This window comes from Pleurodeles waltl, chromosome 4_2 (assembly GCF_031143425.1).
Source record: "Pleurodeles waltl isolate 20211129_DDA chromosome 4_2, aPleWal1.hap1.20221129, whole genome shotgun sequence".
Classification (NCBI taxonomy): Eukaryota; Metazoa; Chordata; class Amphibia; order Caudata; family Salamandridae; genus Pleurodeles; species Pleurodeles waltl.
In genome coordinates, this window is record NC_090443.1 from 171435590 (window position 1) to 171453956 (window position 18367).

Consider the following 18367-nt stretch of genomic DNA (forward strand, 5'->3'; position numbering starts at 1 on the left):
GACTCTTCTGGTTGCGGAGATATAAAGGGCTTGTAGGTTCATCAAGAACCCTAGGTACCCAGAGCCAATAAATGAGCTGCACCCTGCAGTTGGTTTTCATTCTATACTGGGTATACAGCAATTCATTTGCTGAAATATGAAGAATGAAAAATAGGTATCAAGAAAACCTTTGCATTTCCAAAATGGGCTCAAGATAAGGTTTTGAGGAGCAGTGGTTATTTGCACATCTCTGAATTCCGGGGTGCCCATACTAGCATGTGAATTGCAGGGCATTTCTCAAATAGACGTCTTTTTTACACACCCTCTTATATTTGGAAGGAAAAAATGTAGAGAAAGATAAAGGGCAATAACACTTGTTTTTGCGATTCTATGTTCCCCCAAGTCTCCCGATTAAAAATGATACCTCACTTGTGTGGGTAGGCCTAGCTCCCGCGACAGGAAATGCCCCAAAACACAACGTGGACACATACCATTTTTTTGACAGAAAACAGAGCTGTTTTTTGCCACGTGCCTACCTGTAGATTTTGGCCTCTAGCTCAGCCGGCACATAGGAAAACCTACCAAACATGTGCATTTTTTAAACTAGAGACCTAGGGAAATCCAAGATGGGGTGACTTGTGGGGCTCTGACCAGGTTCTGTTACCCAGAATCCTTTGCAAACCTCAAAACGTGGCTAAAAAAACAAGTTTCCCTCACATTTCGGTGCCAGAAAGTTCTGGAATCTGAGAGGAGCCACAAATTTCCTTCCACCCAGCATTCCCCCAAGTCTCCCGATAATAATGATACCTCACTTGTGTGGGTAGGCCTAGCTCCCGCGACAGGAAATGCCCCAAAACACAACATGGACACATCACATTTTTTCATAGAAAACAGTGCCTACCTGTGGATTTTGGCCTCTAGCTCAGCCGGCACCTGGGGAAACCTAGCAAACGAGCACATTTTTGAAAACTAGAAACCCAGGGGAATGCAAGATGAGGTGACTTGTGGGGCTCTGACCAGGTTCTGTTACCCAGAATCCTTTGCAAACCTCAAAATGTGGCTAAAATAACACGTTTTCCTCACATTTCGGTGACAGAAAGTTCTGGAATCTGAGAGGAGCCACAAATTTCCTTCCACCCAGCGTTCCCCCAAGTATCCCGATAAAATTGGTACCTCACTTGTGTGGGCAGGCCTGGTGCCCGCGGCAGGAATAGATCACACAACGGTCAATGTTGGTCCTTAAATGAGGCAGCTGTTGACCCTGGGGTGATCCATTCCTGACGCAGGCACTAGGTGTAGGCACTCAAGTGGGGTAGTGTTTTTATCAGGACAGGTGAGGAATCACTGGGTGGTAGGAATTTTGTGGATCCCAGCATATTCCTGTAGTTTGTGTGACAGAAATGCAAGAAAAATAGTTTTTATTCATCATTTCAACTTTGCAGGGTATTCTGGGTAAGAAAACTTTGGGGAATCCACACAAGTCACACCTCTGTGGACTCCCCCGATTGTCTAGTTTCCATAAATGTTTGGGTTTAGTGTGTTTCTCTATATGGCCGCCGAACCCAGGACCAAAAACACAGGTGCCTGCCTTACAAAACCAGTTTGTTTTGCAATAGATAATTTTGATGTCTCCACAATACGATTTGGGCGGTGGAATTTGGGGCTGAACTAAATTGGGGAGCTCCCAAGAGAGCTCTCCCTCTCTCCCTCCCCTTGCCGCCGCATTCACCTGCTCTCTGGGTTGGGCTAACCCACTATTACCCAGTTGCACAGACTGCTTGCGAAGGGACAGCAGGACTGTCCTCATCACCTCCCTCATAATGTACTGGAAGAGGAGTTATCGAATGGGACTCCTCCAACTGAAAAATCACTCCCAGAGTCTGCGCCATTGCATTGTCCTATCCCTCCGATGCTGTCTCAGTATCTGATGTCTCAGTCTCTGATCCTATGTCAGAGCTGTCCTCTATAACCCGAGTGCCGGCAGCAGTCATCCATCAAGATGCCATCTCTGCTATTGGCTAAACTGTTGCTCTAAAACACTAGCCTACGTAGACAGTCACAAAATCGATGGTGTGTGTGTGAGATACGTGCAACAGAAGAGGCCACCTTACCTGCGCTTCTTCCCTCAATCAGCACGTTCTTTCAAGACACTCAAAAAACACCTTGTCACATACCATTCGTCACAGTCTTTAGCACCTCCTGCGCCCAGTCCAACAATCATTATTGGTGCTCCCACTCCCTCCTCCTTGGATTCCCTCATTACCACCCAGCAAAAGTGCCCTTCATCTCTCCATAGCCGCCCGCACATACATTTCATTTGTATTATAGCGCAGGTAATGGCTGACTTTATTAATGTAGTCAGCTATTGACATAAAATACAGATTTGCTCTTTGCAGTAGGCATATAAACCTTCTGCGCTTCTTTATTGCACTAAAACTGCCACTAGACAAAAGTCTGATCCTTTTGTAGCAGAAACATATTCACAATACTTACTTGACTTTTTTATTGCTGCCTAAAAGCTACAGGTGAAATGCGTCATTTGAAGTATGTGCATTGCTTTGAAGACGCAAGCTGCAACTGCAAGACAACTGGTGACAAATCTATTTATTTATATATATATATCTCTCACTTATATATCACTTTTATATGTGGCTCTGGTTTTCCTGGGGGCCGATCGCAGCCCCCAGGGAAAACCACACACATATTGACAAAAGTTATTTATATCTATATCTATAGATATATCCATGTACATAGATATATCTACATATATAGATCTCTCTCTCTCTCTCTCTCTCTATATATATATATATATATATATATATATTTTTTTTTTTTTTTGTTGTATGGTTTCCTTGGGGGCCAAAATGGCCCGCAGGGAAACCCTACAACAACAAAAAAAAAATTGCCTCCACAGGGGGTACCCACGGGCGACCCCCTGTCCATTTATTTTATTTTTATTTTTTTGGAAAAAAAATAAATTTTGCTCGGGGGTGAGGGGGGATGGGGGGCCTGGGCGTGATTGAGGGGACCGACCCCCCAAGTGAAATCTCTGGCGTCTAGTGGTGTTTCCTGGCCCCCGATCGCAGAAACACTTTCAGAAGGCCTCATAAGAAAGGGGAGACTCTCCCCTTTCTTACGAGGCCTTCCCGAACGTGGGGAAGGCCGTTTCCCCCATCGGAGCAGGAAGCGGCCGCAAGGCTGCTTCCTGCTCCGATGGGTAAATCAACTTTGTTACGTCAGCGTGCCATGAGGCGCGCTGATGTCACAAAGGGGGGGTGGGGGGAGACACGGAAGCTTCCGTGTCTCCCTGGGGCACAAAAATAAATAAAAATAATCCTCGGGTGCGACGCACCCGAGGATTTATTAACCCCCTCCCTGGTGTCGGCCACTGGTCGTGACCCGCACCAGTGAGGTAGTGCGGGCGTCGGCCGATGCCAGCATTGAAGGGGTTAAAAAGTTGGGAGGTTTTTGAAGGAGAAAAGTCGGGCAGTCTGGGGTGGGTCTGCGGTCTGCAACTGGGTGATACCAACATTCAGGCCAACGCTGGTCTGATTGCTTCAAAGGGGGGAAATGGGGGTGGGGGAGGGAGTGCTCAACGAGGAGTGGGGGTGAGAGTGGGAACGAGGGGGGTCAAGATGTGGGATGGATGGGGATGAGGGGGGGTGAGGGTGGGAAGGGGAGGAGGGGGGCTAGGAGGGGGAGGGGGCAAGACTCCATCGGGGGGAGTAAAAGGAAAACTTTGTACCCAAGCAAATGCAACCAAAGATATGATCAGCAGGTACAAACTGGCTTGTTGCTAGGAGCATTTGATATGAAAATGGAAACAAAGGGGTAGAGATGGAGAACTAAGTATCATTGTATAAGTTGCAAGCTGATTATTGATAATGGTGATTTAGACATGCAAATCAATTGGAGTTATTTATATGTCAGTACTCCAGATAGTATCTATAAATATATGTGGATTAAATAATCCCTGCAAGAGGAGGAAAACGACAGGGGATTTGAGGATGTTAAAAGCGGACATTTATTGTCTGCAAGAAACTCACATAGAAAAGACAGATAGAAATCTGTTGGAGACTTTGGGTTTGCGTCTGTTTCGGTGTACTGAGCAAATGTCTAAAACAAAGGGGGTTGCTATCCTAACAAGTAATACCAAGTGTGTTGTCACTCGGAGGAAAACGGATCCGATTGGAAGATGGGTGCTTATTGAGTGTCTATTGGGTAATGTTAGATTCACGTTATGCTCATTATATGGCCCAGTGGACAATGATCCGACCTTATTTGATTTCATATCTGCAGAATTAGCAGTATGGCCCGCCCCATACATCGTATGTGGTGATTTTAATTTCAATGGGCCATGAGATGGAGCGCAGAATCTAAGAGATGTTAGGAAGGAAAGATACCCGGGCGTAAGCCTAGAGTGTTTCAGGCATTCAAGAATATGCAAAGAGAAACCGGATTGATAGACGTATGGCCAATTCTGAAAAGGGCAAACCCGGGATACACCTTTCTCTGCTCCTCATAGGAAGTTTGCATGACTAGATTATTTTCTTGTTTCATCCATATTTTTAGATGAATTGGAGATTAAGTTATACCCCCGTTTTATGGCAGATCATAATCCATTGGTGCTGGAGGTTAAGATAAGACTGGCAGACATTTATGAAGGGTTGGACATTCGAGAGAGCTCTGCTGAATGATCCCTTGTGTATACAGTATATGAGCATGCTGTTGAAGGAATTTCTGGATTTTAACATGGTAACGGCCCCAACAGAGATAGTGTGGGACACATTAAAGGCTGTGATAAGGGGGGAAACTCTTGGGTTTAGCGTAAGGCAACAAAAACAAGCAGCAGCCCAACTTCAGGTACACATGGGAAAATTCCCTGCAGCAGAAGAGCAACCTATCGGGGCGATCAAGAATGATGTAGGGGTCGAGCACGCTTTATACCAGGTGGCAATAGCTAAAATGTTTTTAGATAAATATTAAACGGAAAGGGCAGCTGAAAAATATCTAACAAGGCGAATGGAATGCTATGAATTTAGTGAGAAAGCGGGGCATATTTTAGCAATGCGGACCCTTCAAAGGGCTTCTGTAGGCTCAGTTATGAAAGTACAGAACAAGGCAGGGTTGATAGTTACCGGACCCGATACAATCAGGGAAGCCTTCCAGGAGTATTACGCAGAATTATATAGTGCTGCTAATATTGGTCAGGAGCATACTGATAGTAGCTGGCTGAGTGAGACTTTGGGTGGTCGGATTACCATAGAGGATCAAACAACATTAGGACAGGAGGTTACAATGGAAGAGTTGGCGGACGCGCTTGAAGAGCTTCCGAATGGGAAGGCTGTAGGGCCGGATGGCATTCCTATAGAGTTATACAAACATTTTAAGAATATGCTTTCACCAGTGTTGTTGAAAGTGGTGATTCAAGTACAGCAAGGGGGTAATCCCCCACTGTCTTGGGGCTCTGCTAATATAGTAGTGTTTTTAAAAAAAGGCAAGGATCCGCTTAGTTTAAGTTCGTACCGTCCAATCACCCTTATAAATAGTGATGCGAAAGTTTATTCTAAAATATTCGCGACTCGGCTGTCTGTTTGTATTAGTAAGTTGGTTAGCCATAATCAGCATGGGTTTGTCCCCGGTAGGGACACAACTGATCATATTAGAAGGGTGATAGCGTTGTTTGATGCTACACATATAGCAGAAGAGCCCATGGCTATGATTCTGCTGGATGCTGAGAAAGCATTCGACAGAGTCAATTGGGAATATTTGTGGGATACTTTGCAGGTGTATGGTTTAGGGGGAAGATTTATCACAGCTGTCAAAGCCCTGTATAAACATCCAAGTGCTAGAATACAGGTAGGCGGAGACTATTCGAAGGAGTTCAGGAGTGAGCGGGGTACACGGCAAGGATTTCTGTGTTCACCCCTATTATTCACATTATATTTAGATCCCTTTCTGCGCTTCCTGGAAGTAAATGTTAGTGTTCAGCCAGTTGTCCGCTATGGATGGGGCACAAAAATGTTGGCGTACGCAGATGATGTTGCAGTTATTACCGCCAACCAGGTTTTGGCCCTCAAGGAAATCGAGAGGGCTGCAGAAAGCTTTGGGGCAGTCTCTGGCTATCCTCTTAATAAAGATAATACTCAGATAGTTTTAAAAGAATTTTGTAGCTCGTCGGACGCACGAAGGGTAGACTATGCGGTTTATTTAGGGATTGATATTCGACCTCAGGTAGAGAAGATCGTCCGGGTTAACCTTCAGCCTATTGTGAATAATGCTAGATATAATCTTGGTAGATGGAATAATCTACATATGACAATTGTGGGGTGGTGCAATATGATAAAGATGATGCTTCTCCCTAAGGTGTTATATCTATTCCGGGCTATTCCATTAGAATTAGAGAAATCTTGGTTTAGTATGCTGTATCAACTTATAATGCACTTCGTTTGGTCATTTGGCAAGATTCGTAGAGCCAGCAAATACACAACACTACCAAGGGAAAAGGGCGGGTGGTCTCGTCCTAACTTTAAATTGTACCAGATGGCAGCTGCAATGCATTATATGCAACTTTTGTTTAAAAAGTCGCCTGGTAAGTGATGGGGAGTATGTCCCGAATATTTGAGGAATTAATCGGCCCTGCCGCAAATGGAGCTTTGCTTACATTCTTGGAGCCCAGCTACTTCAAGAAGGTTCGGTTTAAAGTTCTAAATGCTGCATTTAAATGCTGGGGTCCTTGGCAGAAGAGAATCGGGCTCTGTAGATATAATTACTATACTTTGATCATGAATAATACTCTCCTCCCCAAGATTTTTAGAGATAATATCATGGCAAGTTGGAATCAACAGGGGATACAAAGATTAGGTGATTTTATTGAGGGATCTACAATCACTACATTTGAGAACCTTCATGGTAAATTTGGTCTAGCCCAAAGGGGCTTTTTTAAATACCTACAAGTAAGGGATTTTATATGTCGGAAAACTTTTTGGGCAGCAGCCTTTACAAAGAACCTTTTGCTAGAGATGACGATCTCCTGTGATAAGATCATGATAAGGTCAATATCTGCTAGATTGACTGACGATTTACCTGAGGATTTGGCTAAGCATAGTAAAAAAGTGGTGTGACAAGTTGAATGTGGAAGAGATGGATTTTTATGAATCCCTTGGGGTAAGGTGTAGCACCCTGATTTCAGCATCCCTTCAGGCACAACATTACAAAACAATTTTTGACTTTTATATTATGCCAGGGAAATAAGTGAAGTGGGGTCGGGTAGAGGGGGTGCACTGCCCAAGATGTCAGCTACATGGCTCGGATGTAATCCATATGTTTGCCACCTGTACAAAGTTGGCGAATTTGCATGAGAAAGTTGACCAGTTTATTAAAGAGGTTGCTAGACTAGAAATTGAATTAACACCTGGAGTGGTGATACTTGGGGTTTCGGAGTTAATTGAGCCAACCGTCTCTAAATTTATCTTTGTAGTTATGTCAGTGTATCAACTGTGTATTTCCTATGCATGGTTGGATCAACAATCCCCTACATATCAAAGTTGGCTAAACCGCCTGATTGCAATATACCAGCTGGAACATGCACTCTATGACCGAAAAGGGAAGAGAGGGAGACGTAAGGGGCAAGACATGTAGGGAGTATTGGGTGAACGGTTAGCTAATAGGAAATGACTGTATAGCGGCACTGTAGAGTAGTGTGAATGCTTCTTTGCACATTGTGATATATTAAGAATGTCTAATTTGATGAACTGTATTTGTATCTCCTTGGGTACTGAGAATAAAAAAAAAAACAACCAACCCGGGTTATATTTTGATCTAGGATTTCATCCTTTCATGACAACAAAAGCAACATTCCTCTAAAAGAATTCCTAGTAACATTATAAGACCAAACTATTTTTTTGAGTTTTGTTATCTAATCCTTATTACTATTGATTGCAGACTGAATAGACCATTTTATCATACAATTAAATCTTTCTACCGTTGCATTACCACTAGGGTTGTACAGAGGTGATTCTATGACTTATACCCAGTCTTTAAAGGCAAATTCAATAATAGAATGTCCTTGATAAACTTTACCTTTTGCCATGGGGCATGTCCCTGCTGTATGGACATATTCCAGTGTTAAGCCATAACGCTGATTGTACCCCTATTCTGATATCAAGGAAAGAAAAAAAGCAGATTCCGATGTGGTAATAATGCAGTAGCCTCACCCTTCACAGTGGTGTTCCATTAGATCCAAGTTTGATAGCATTACTGTTAAAGCAAGCGTACTAGAAAATTTTCCAGCTTAAGGCTTTTCTTTAGTAACATAGTGCATTCTGTGAGTTGTAGCCTTGGGGCACTTCAACTGAACAATTTGTATTAACACACCTGAAAACAAAGATCTGCAGACGGAAAGTGCAGGACTCTAATCTGGTGCTCTGATGGCATGGAGTCAGATGGAAATTTGAGTGAGGGTAGGCCTCTTTGTCACAGTAGGAGTATCCTCTAGTATAATGATATTCTAATGGGACGACACTTCTAGTGTGTTATTACTGCAACAAGGGCAGGCCAACGTGGTGTAATTACAGCAATGGAACAGTCCTTTTAATCCCCAATGGCTTACTCACAGTATTACTGACGTGACGTTGGCTGTGAATCACTATCTGACGGAGCAGCCAGGTTTTTCCCCTTACATGCCCTGAATTCATCCCCTCCGCCCCCCCCAAACAATCTTCAGCGCCTTGATACCCTAACGGGTGCTTTACAAATGATTGATTGAATGGAGAAATGTAATCAACTCAGCATTGGATGGATAACATTTAGACAGGACCTATGATTATGTCTTAAAAAAAAAACAAAACGATATATATATATATATATATATTTTGGCAGAGGAATTGAAATTGTTGAATTCTTCCAGTGGAACATGGAGAGAAGACACTGTTCTAAGCAGCTGAGAAACATGATAAAATTGGTAGCATTGAACTGAGAGAACGTAGGCCAAGCAGATTTGCCAAGGACCATTCCTAAATGTCGTTACAAAGTCGCTTGAATGAAGAATGTTCACCCCTATGAGGCCTGCTGGTATATAAATTGGGATCCAACTGGTCAAATGGATCACCGCACAACAAAAGTGCGGTTTAATCTGTAGCGGTGAGGGGTTACGCCTAATCTGAAGGCAGGTGAGTTCCTGGTACTGCTCCATGCATTGCTTGATCTATTTGTATTTTCAGTTTCAGGTGAAGCCATGGCCAGTACCCATCACACAGCATTCCTGCTTGCCATTATGATTGGCATACTTCTACTGCTATTTGGGGCCTGTGTGTTTTTCATCTGCTACTGCAGGTAAGGACAGCTTGAAGGTGCAACGAGGTATTTTTGGGGTGGAAAGATGTAGTGATTTGCTAGGTGTATCTCCACGAGTACAGATGTGGTTAAGGGGCTTAGGTTGTTAGATGTGATGAATTGACAAATGGCTATTGAGAGTAAATCATTTTACCCTCCTATGTAAATAACAAATAACTCTTTTATTAGTCTATGTGCATCAATTAGAAGCAGTGCTTAAATTGAGCCGGTGGTTACGGGTACTCTGCACCGGCACTTATGGTAGCACTGTTTATCTAATATAGTGAAGATAACAACTGTGGTTTCTTAATTCATTGTACATTAAACTGACTCGTACCTTCTGCCAAAGCCATTCTTATAGCTTTGGGGGCACGGGATAGTCAGAATTGTCACAATTGTAGGAGTGTGATGGTTAGTAGCTATGTTACTGTAATTGGCAGCTCTGGCAATGGCAATGGGAGGTGCAAGCAAACGTGGCCTTCTGATGAGGGTCCTGACACTTCCATTTTTACAAATTAAGCACTGATTGGAAGTATTTTGAAAGCAATTAAACCAGCATAATAAAAAAAGATTGATTATATATATATATATATATATATATATATATATATATATATATATATATATATATATATATATATATAGAGAGAGAGGTGTAGATAGGTAGGTAGGTAGTGGTTTATTGTAGTGAAATTTACTCTGGCCAGCACAAAATCAGACCTTGTTTTATTTTGAATTGATTGCATTTTTTTAGTGAGTGTAGAGGTACTGGACACAGTGCACTAACTTTCTTCACAAGAGAGGTGCCCAGTAGCTAACGCTCTTGCTTATCACATTGTGTGATTTGTCCCTGTCCTGGAAACCCTTTTTTTGCAGGAAATATTTTAATAGCCCTTGTCATTTTTGTGAATAATACACAACCTTCCCATCTACCATCAGTTTTAAGTCAACAATGAGTTGGTGCTTGCATTGTGTAGGGGAAACTCGTCAAATCCCAACATTTTGGGAGATTTTAAACATTTTGGTTGCTGCATTGTTTGAAGCAACCCGTCTCTGGCCACTCCCTTTAAGGTTCGTAGACACAAGACTGCGCAAGAGCCTAAAGAACTAGCCCCCCCCTCCCCCCTTCCCCACAATGTAATGCATCAGCTCGTGGTCCAATACTTCAGCCTGATGTGTGGTGGAACTGGAGGGACTACATTCTGTTACATAAAGGTTTCCCTGATCTAGAGCATTTGGAGGATTTAATCCTGAGACTTTAGCCTCCTTCCCAAGGGCTAACAATTCTGTAGTGTCCTTTATGTACCACAGAGGTGGCCATCCAGTGTTAATAAAGATAAGCTGAAGGCAGCTTAAATCACACTTAATGTAACCATTGTCAAATAATCCGTTGATTTTTAGATAATTTCCTTAATAATCTGTTCATAACATGCTGATCGAAGATGATTCGCTTGGTGGGAAATAGCAAGCTTTGTATAGACTCGTAATATAGCAGGTGTGAGATACACATTCTGAACACTCCATAAAATGACTGTTTTGATACGATAAGATCCCTTTTTAAAAAAACGTGATCATTTAGGTAAAATCTCATTCATTGCCCTTACTGTCAGGGGAGCATAGGCTGCGGATTGCTCATGTTTCTCACATGGTACACCACCAATTGGAAGTTGAGATGTTAGGGTTGCCACCAATGATAAGAATATGTCTCGTCATTCTGAGGTTTAAGACGCATTTTGGTTCATCCACTTGACTACCTCTAAGAGACGAATTGGCCTGAGCACATGAAAAGTCTTCATCCAAATGCATTTTCTGCATATGACATGAATTCCAAGGAAAGGGCTTGACAAGTTTAGCTAAAGGAGCTACATAAAGATTAAATAGTAGCGGGACAAAGGAGCAGTCCTCCGGTAATAAGGTGTAAGGTAAGTCAAAAAGGTGGGAGAGTCCATGACGAGAGCCATTCTGAGGATTTACTTCTGATACCGGTCTGATGCAATGTAGTGATTAAGACCACCTGTTTTGCAGTATCAAAAACAGACTGTAGATCAAGTACTATTAATCACTGATCCTGAATTATGCGTAGTTGACTTATCACTGCTACTAATGCAACTTAAACTCAGAGAAATTATAAAAAATCTGCCTGAACGTCTTTTTGAAAAGATTCAGTTTGAATAAAATTCTGACAATAGTACCAAATGTGTGGCATTTCCTCTTCCAGATAACTCCTTATTCAGCCTGTCAGACTGATGGTTCCAGCCAGCAAAGAGTGTTAAATGTCTTCTTTATACTGCAGCTCACATCTGCCTTCGGTGAGAAGAGCCTTTGGCCTACATTGTTCATCGAATATAACTGAATTTGAGCTCTACAGCAACATTTTAGGTATAAATCCAGTTACCCAATACTTCTTTAAGGCTTGCCACAATATCTTGGGCTCGCCTTCTCAATTCCTTGGCTCTTGACCAAAGGCTGCTGACCCTTAGCAACCGAGCGAAATCACATGCTCCTTGCTTTTGTCAGCAGAAGAAGTATTAAGAGCCATAGCAACATTTATAGGAAAAACAACCTCCCCGACTACAGGTTTTCCCCAGTATTTCAGGTTAGCAATCATTAGGCCCATCCTTCTGACCCTTACAGTTGTGGAGATATCACCCACAACCTGCTGTTATTGGTATTGGAAGAAGCAAGGCCTCCCAACTAGGGAAAATCAAATGAAGCCCTCCTACTTCAAGGCTGGTAACAATATCTCTGCAATGGGATGGGTCAGTAGGATTAGACCAAATCACCAGGAATACTGGCCAGAGACTTCACCCACAACATGCTTTTATTACCCACCAAATTAGAAATTCCTCATGCCTTATCAAATTTTATAGAAAAAAAAATACAATTTAAAGGCTGGTCGTAGTCTGCTTCCTGATACGCAGCTGAAATGCGCCCCTTTCAGAAGTGGACGCTTTTACTTAAATGAAATACTATATTGTGAAAGTTTTATATAACACTTCATACCCTGTTATAGGGCACTGAAGCATATCTTACAACAGGTAGTATAGTACATCATGTGTAAGTGCTTTGACAGCCAAGTTACATGCGTTGTGATCCTAATTGGAAAGCGTTTTGGGTGTTGTGTGTGTAAGTGACCAGACAGTCACTCTTATGTCTTGCACTGCAGCGCCTTGCAGTGTGATGGGGAAGTGGTGTAAGAGATGCACACAAAATATGATTTCAATTAGCTGGCTACTATTATTGACTCTGCAGTTCTGGTGTTATGGTTCATAGTTTCTAATATGCTAGCGGCAGCCAAAAAGGCAGACTGGTTCATCTAATCGGTTGTGACTTTGTAGAGAAACAAAAACATACAGGTAACTACACAGTCAACCTAACCAGAGGTGCCACAGAGTGCACGAGCACTGAAAAGGGGGTTGATTGGAGAAGGACTCGAAAAACAATAGCCAACAAGCCAAAGTCACAGATGCTATCAAATAACTGATCTACAAATGTATCTCAGAAGTGGGGCAAAAAGTGAAGAAAAAACAAGTTTGGCAACCTAAGCAGAAACTATCCAACCTTTAAAAGTCCCAGATTCCTCTTAATACTGTTAGTCCAAAGAAGGCCAACACTTTGAGCAAGGGTTTCTGCCCTAAGCCGTTCTGATTCACCTGAAAGCTCCCAAAGGATGATGAGCACAAGTTGGGCGATGGGTAGTCTGTTGATGGCTCGGACCCTAAGCAGACTGCCACTCTGCACATGCAAAGGTGAAAAACAAAGCACTGTGGAGGGTGCTGCCCTGAAAGCACAAGAACATGTTACCCAGTCCCTTCTTACCTTTCTGTCCTCCTCCTTTTTATGTGAGCCCAATGCATTTTCTTAGATTTCACTGACCCTTTCTGTTTTGTAGTTTCCTAGAGGAGGCATCCTCCTGTCCTTTGAGAGAATCCTTCCAAAATTTCAGTATCACTATTAGTAGACAAAGAAAATTCAGATGTAAAAAGTGTTCATCTGATGAAACAAGATGTTTCTTGCTTCCATTGTTTCATCTAAGACCAGCAGCATTTTGTTTATTCTTAGACTAGCTCTTCTCTGACCTGCAAGCCTTGTGTAATGTCTCCATTAATAACTTGAATTCTAGTTTCCTCTCCTACTGGTCCCTTCCCATTTTGTACCCTACCACTGCTCTGGTCTCATGTCTGTCAATAGGCCTTAGTTTCAAACACTAGCCAAATATGTGCCCTATCCTAAACAATCCCGAATTCATCCTTTCTGAAGGATGGCACCAGTGTGTTGTATGACGTTGTTGGACACTGCAGCTCACATCTGGACTGGTACAGCCAAACCATAGCCTTTACCATTCTTGTTAATCCAATAATTTTGATTTTGGATTACTCTATGAATTTTATTTAGAAAATAGTCCTACTACTCAGGCAGGTTGTAATGTTGCAGACTAGTCTGCCTTATTCCTGGATACTTGGTACCTTCCAAATTCCCCCTTACCACTGCAGAAAAATCACCTGCACCCTGCCGTCCTGGGATTTGAAGTTGAAGTATGTTGAGCCCAGGAATCTAGTGATTTTACACACCCTTAACTTTGACTAGAAATTTGTACTGCACTTTGCCGTTTGCCTTTAGGAGAGAAGTATTTTGCTCACATACTGTACTGTAGAATTTATATAGGATTCTGTTCCTGATTATGGAGCGTCAAATTGCATTTTTGGTAGGGTAGCGTCCTACAATGTGGAGGGAGTGCATTGTTGGTCAAGGGTCTACTTACTGTGATCAGGCCCCTCCAAACGTAAATCACTTCAGTAAGTTCTACAGATATTTTAAAATAGGTAATTACTTGTGGTAGGGTGATTTAACACATGCATAGTATATGAAAAAGCAACACGGATGCTCACTGTTAAAATAAAAAATATCCTATTGAAATGAAGGCAGCGCACTCCATACAGGTACATAGAAAGAATCATCAAGAAAGACAATGTGCCTCTCCTGTGTGAGAGATATTGGCTTTGCCAGTGTCTTTTAATCATGTTATAGCACTGCATGTCTGTTGTGCAGTATGGCTAAAAGTTAACGAGCTATTGAAGTTAAAAAAAATAATAATAATAAAGTAGTGTGGGGTGCCATATAGAGCCCATCAATAAAATGGGCGCCGCATAGCAAGGCTCTGCTTGCTGACCACATACTAGAGTATTAGTCCGCAGTGTTTGGATGCCTATTGACATGGCGTGAACCTGAGACTGAACCCCGTCACCACAGGATAAGGCTTTGAACACTAGTTTTGAATTTTGTGACCTGCAGTGGTTGAACGTCCCAGTCTCCCTGGCCTCAGCAGCGAGCCAGGAGCAGATCTGCAGCTTGCCACGTCTGGCTGCTGCGGCCTTCTCCAGCATACAGATCTGGAGGGCCTCTGTCCTACGGGGCCACCTGGAGACTGCACTAACACCTGTCAAAGCTCTCCTAGGGCTGCCTCTACTAACTGCATCTTGAACATTGATTTTGCCTACTATATCACTGGGGGAGTCCACCCTTCTGCAATTGCTGGGGCCTGTGGCATCACGCATAATCAAAGGAAGATCACCCCCACCACCACCACTGGGGTCTGGGCCTGCTCATGCCCTCCACTCTTGTTCGGGTAAAGAGGAGCACTAGGGAGAGCTCATTGAGTGACTTAGGGGGACCCCCTGTCAGTGATTGCTGGATCCAGGTATGCTACTCGGCCCCTTGAGACCTGTGGATACACCTATTGAAGCTCACCTGCTGCTATTTTTGCTGTTGACTTCTCACATTGATCATCATCTGCTTGTGCTCCTCACCCCTGGGGAACAAGGGTCGTGGGGCGTGGCAGGACCTAGTAACCCATCCTCCCCTACATCACTGCATCATGGGGAAGCTGGATGCCCAACAGTTCAAGCTGACCTTTGAGGGCAAGGGGCAAATGCGCCATGCAGAGCAGGATCTGAGCTCTGGACCTCCCACCGAACACGCCCTGAGTGCCAGTATGCACAATCTGGGCATAAAAGAAATGCTAGTAGATGTAAAAAAACAGTCTATCTACTATTGATGCCAAAACCGGCCTCCTGGCAAGCCTCATCGACCACAAAAGACGATAGACAAACACAATGGCCGCCAAGATCACGTAGAAAGTCATATTTCGGACATGGAAATAAAGTAGATTGCCACGGGCAAGCACCTTCCACACATGGCTAAATTCTTAGATGTCATCAAGCTTAAAAATAAAGGCTTAGAATTATTATGCTCCAGGCGTGTCGACCTTCTCATAATTGGTGTTCCTGAATCCACTGCTATTGACAAGATGGACTATGTTGAGCGCATTCTGTGTTCACTGTTTGACGCTCTCCGTGGTCTTTAATGTGGAATGAGCCCACCAAGCACTTGGCCCGCAACCTCCTCCTGGCGCTATCATTGCTCGCCTCCTCAATTTTAGGGAACGGAACACTATCCTACTCCTCGACCGAACTTCCCATTATCCAATAACAATCCAACAGTCTCTCATTCTACCGTGACCTCACCCATGTGCTTCAGGCTGCCCGCCCAGCATTCCAGCATGTCAACCACTTGCTATAAACAACCCAGATTACCTATTCCTTATTCTACCCAGCAAAGCTAGGGATTCAGATAGATAGCAAACTGCAATGAAATTCTCTCGAAATTGGTAAGCAACCAAAGGAACTGCATGGGCTGAACCCGTACCGAAATGAAGATGGCAGACTCCGTAACAACAATAAGCTACTTGACTGACGCCACTTGTGCGGGGACACCCATCCCTTTATAGCCGTGGGAGCAATTGCTCTGCTAATGACCTACAGCTACAAAGGAGTCACAAGTCTGCTCTGCCTGACAGGTGGATGTCGGGAACTCACTCAAACTGGTGAATCCACTGCAGATCGTCATGCTGCACCCGCATAGACCCTGTTTAGGGGTTCTTGTCCTGTATATTCGGCCACCTAGTTAGTCCATGACTGGGATGTTTGTCTAGGTCACTGTTGCCCTACTGGATGACTTCAATTGATCATGTTGAGGTACAGGAATGTGATTATTTGTGAGGCATGTATGCTACTGATCCAGCTTTGGACTCTGTTTCTAAATCTGACATCTGATGAATCTTTACTTTCTCTGTTCCAAGGGGTGAGGAGACCTGTTAAGTTTCCCCTTACAAAATACAGTGCAACCTGTGGACATGTAGTAAATCTCAGAAACCAAATAAAGGGCTTTATTTTAGAATCAGTCAACCTTACATATGAGTCTCAAAATTATAATATAGATGTACAGACTAACCAAAGGAAAATTAAAGTATCGCACAGCATTGAATTTAATCCGCATATATGTAATGCCACCAATTCAATAGTGATACTGCAGAAAATAAGAAAACATTTGATGCATCAAGTCCAAATCTCAATTTTGCTGTCTACCCATTAATTATATATTCCTAGCTATTCTAATACTAGAGGGTTTCAAAGAAAAGATCAGCACACCAGAACGTCTGTAGAAGTTTCTGTCAAAAGAGGTGAGGTGGCATGAAGCCACAAAGAAATTAAAGTTTGAGGTCTATACCTTCAAAAGGTCCACTCTTGACAAAGGACAAGGTGAATCTGAATAATACCACAAACTAAACCACACTTCAATCTTGCTTCTTCCAAAGATGACATAAGTATCAAAAACCTCCAACTGAAAAACAAGATCGCAAATCGCAATTTTTAAATTGACACTTTAGCCTTCTGAAGTATTCAGTATTCGACCCTGGTGCACCCTAGCGCCTTGGAATTTCAGAACCGTTACAGCTGCCAGCTCTGGATACTCCTTCTGTTCTTGTTAAAACATTTCTCCAGGCCTTCTTATCTTCCCTCATAATAGGTTCACTATTAATCCCGGACTTGTATCCTGACAACAGCAGTTTTAGGAAAATATGTAATAAACAAGCTTCCGCATCGAAGGTTAAAACACAAAGAACTTGGGGCCTTCACTCTTGCTAAGCTTAAAATGCACATTACTATACTTCAGTTTAAATGATTTTTCATGTGTTTCTCATAAATGCCATAAGTATGAAATGACATTTCTAAAATACTTGCAGTACGATGAATAAATGTAATTACATAGTTATATTCATTGTGCACTTTACTCGTATACATTTCAGTGCTTCACATTATTATGAAAATCACTTCACATGTTTACATAGGGAAAATAACCACTCCTTTTAATACACGTTAGGAAATCATAGTGGCACAACTGAGTTATGCTTTCTCAACCCTCCCTCTGATGACTTTTAAAGTCCATCATAAACACATTTCCTTTACGAATAAGACTTCTCTAAAACCTGGTCGTTTTTAAATAATTTTCGTCTGGACTCATCCAAATGCTTTATATCATTATAATATGTACACTGGGTATCTTCCAACTCAACCTCTGCTCTCTTTCTACATCTCTAAATCCTCCTTTTCTGAAAAACCTTGTATCTGAGCAACAGAACTATTCCCACTACTGAAATGATCAACAATGGTGTTAACACAAAACTTACAATTCCACTTCCCAAACCATCTGCATATACCAGATATTCCATTTCTAATTGCTTCCCATGCACCCGTTGCTTCCAACTCCTTCAAATCTTTAGTCAACCCTGAAATGTTCTGTATATTCTTATGCAAATTATTGCTCTTCTCCAAAATAAAGGCACAACATTGTTGGACCTTCAGCATCCAACAGACTCTACCCTGTTTTGCGAGCAAAAAAATCTAACAGTCTATTTTGTAAAATCATAGATCTGATAGCTATCATCTCAATATTTACTACCAATAAAGCTCTAGCAGTACTAGTGGCTAGTTTATCCAACATGGTAGACAACCTTCTGATCTTTAAATCATCAAAACTCACTGCCACAGATGGAATTAAAGTGCCAAAGATGTCATCCGCCACTTCTTCTAAACTCTCACCTCGCTTGGGTCTAAAACCTCTAGTCCAAACAGAATCATTGAGATATTCAACATGATAAATCTTGGAAAAAAATAATCCCTAAATAACATGCACCAAACCATCCCTTTGACAATTT

The 18367-nt window shown here is 42.5% G+C and overlaps 1 protein-coding gene across 2 annotated transcripts in view; it reads left to right on the top strand.

Moving 5' to 3' along the window:
* The window catches only part of LOC138294106 (protein FAM171A1-like), a 91922-nt gene that overhangs the window by 7962 nt on the left and 65593 nt on the right, over positions 1-18367 (top strand). For both annotated transcript variants that reach the window (XR_011203190.1, XM_069233327.1), the window contains exon 2: positions 9201-9312. Coding sequence is in view for 1 of the 2 variants with exons in the window: in XM_069233327.1 (XP_069089428.1) it covers positions 9215-9312 (98 nt within the window). In the remaining variant the exon portion in view is untranslated. The remainder of the gene's footprint in view (positions 1-9200; positions 9313-18367) is intronic.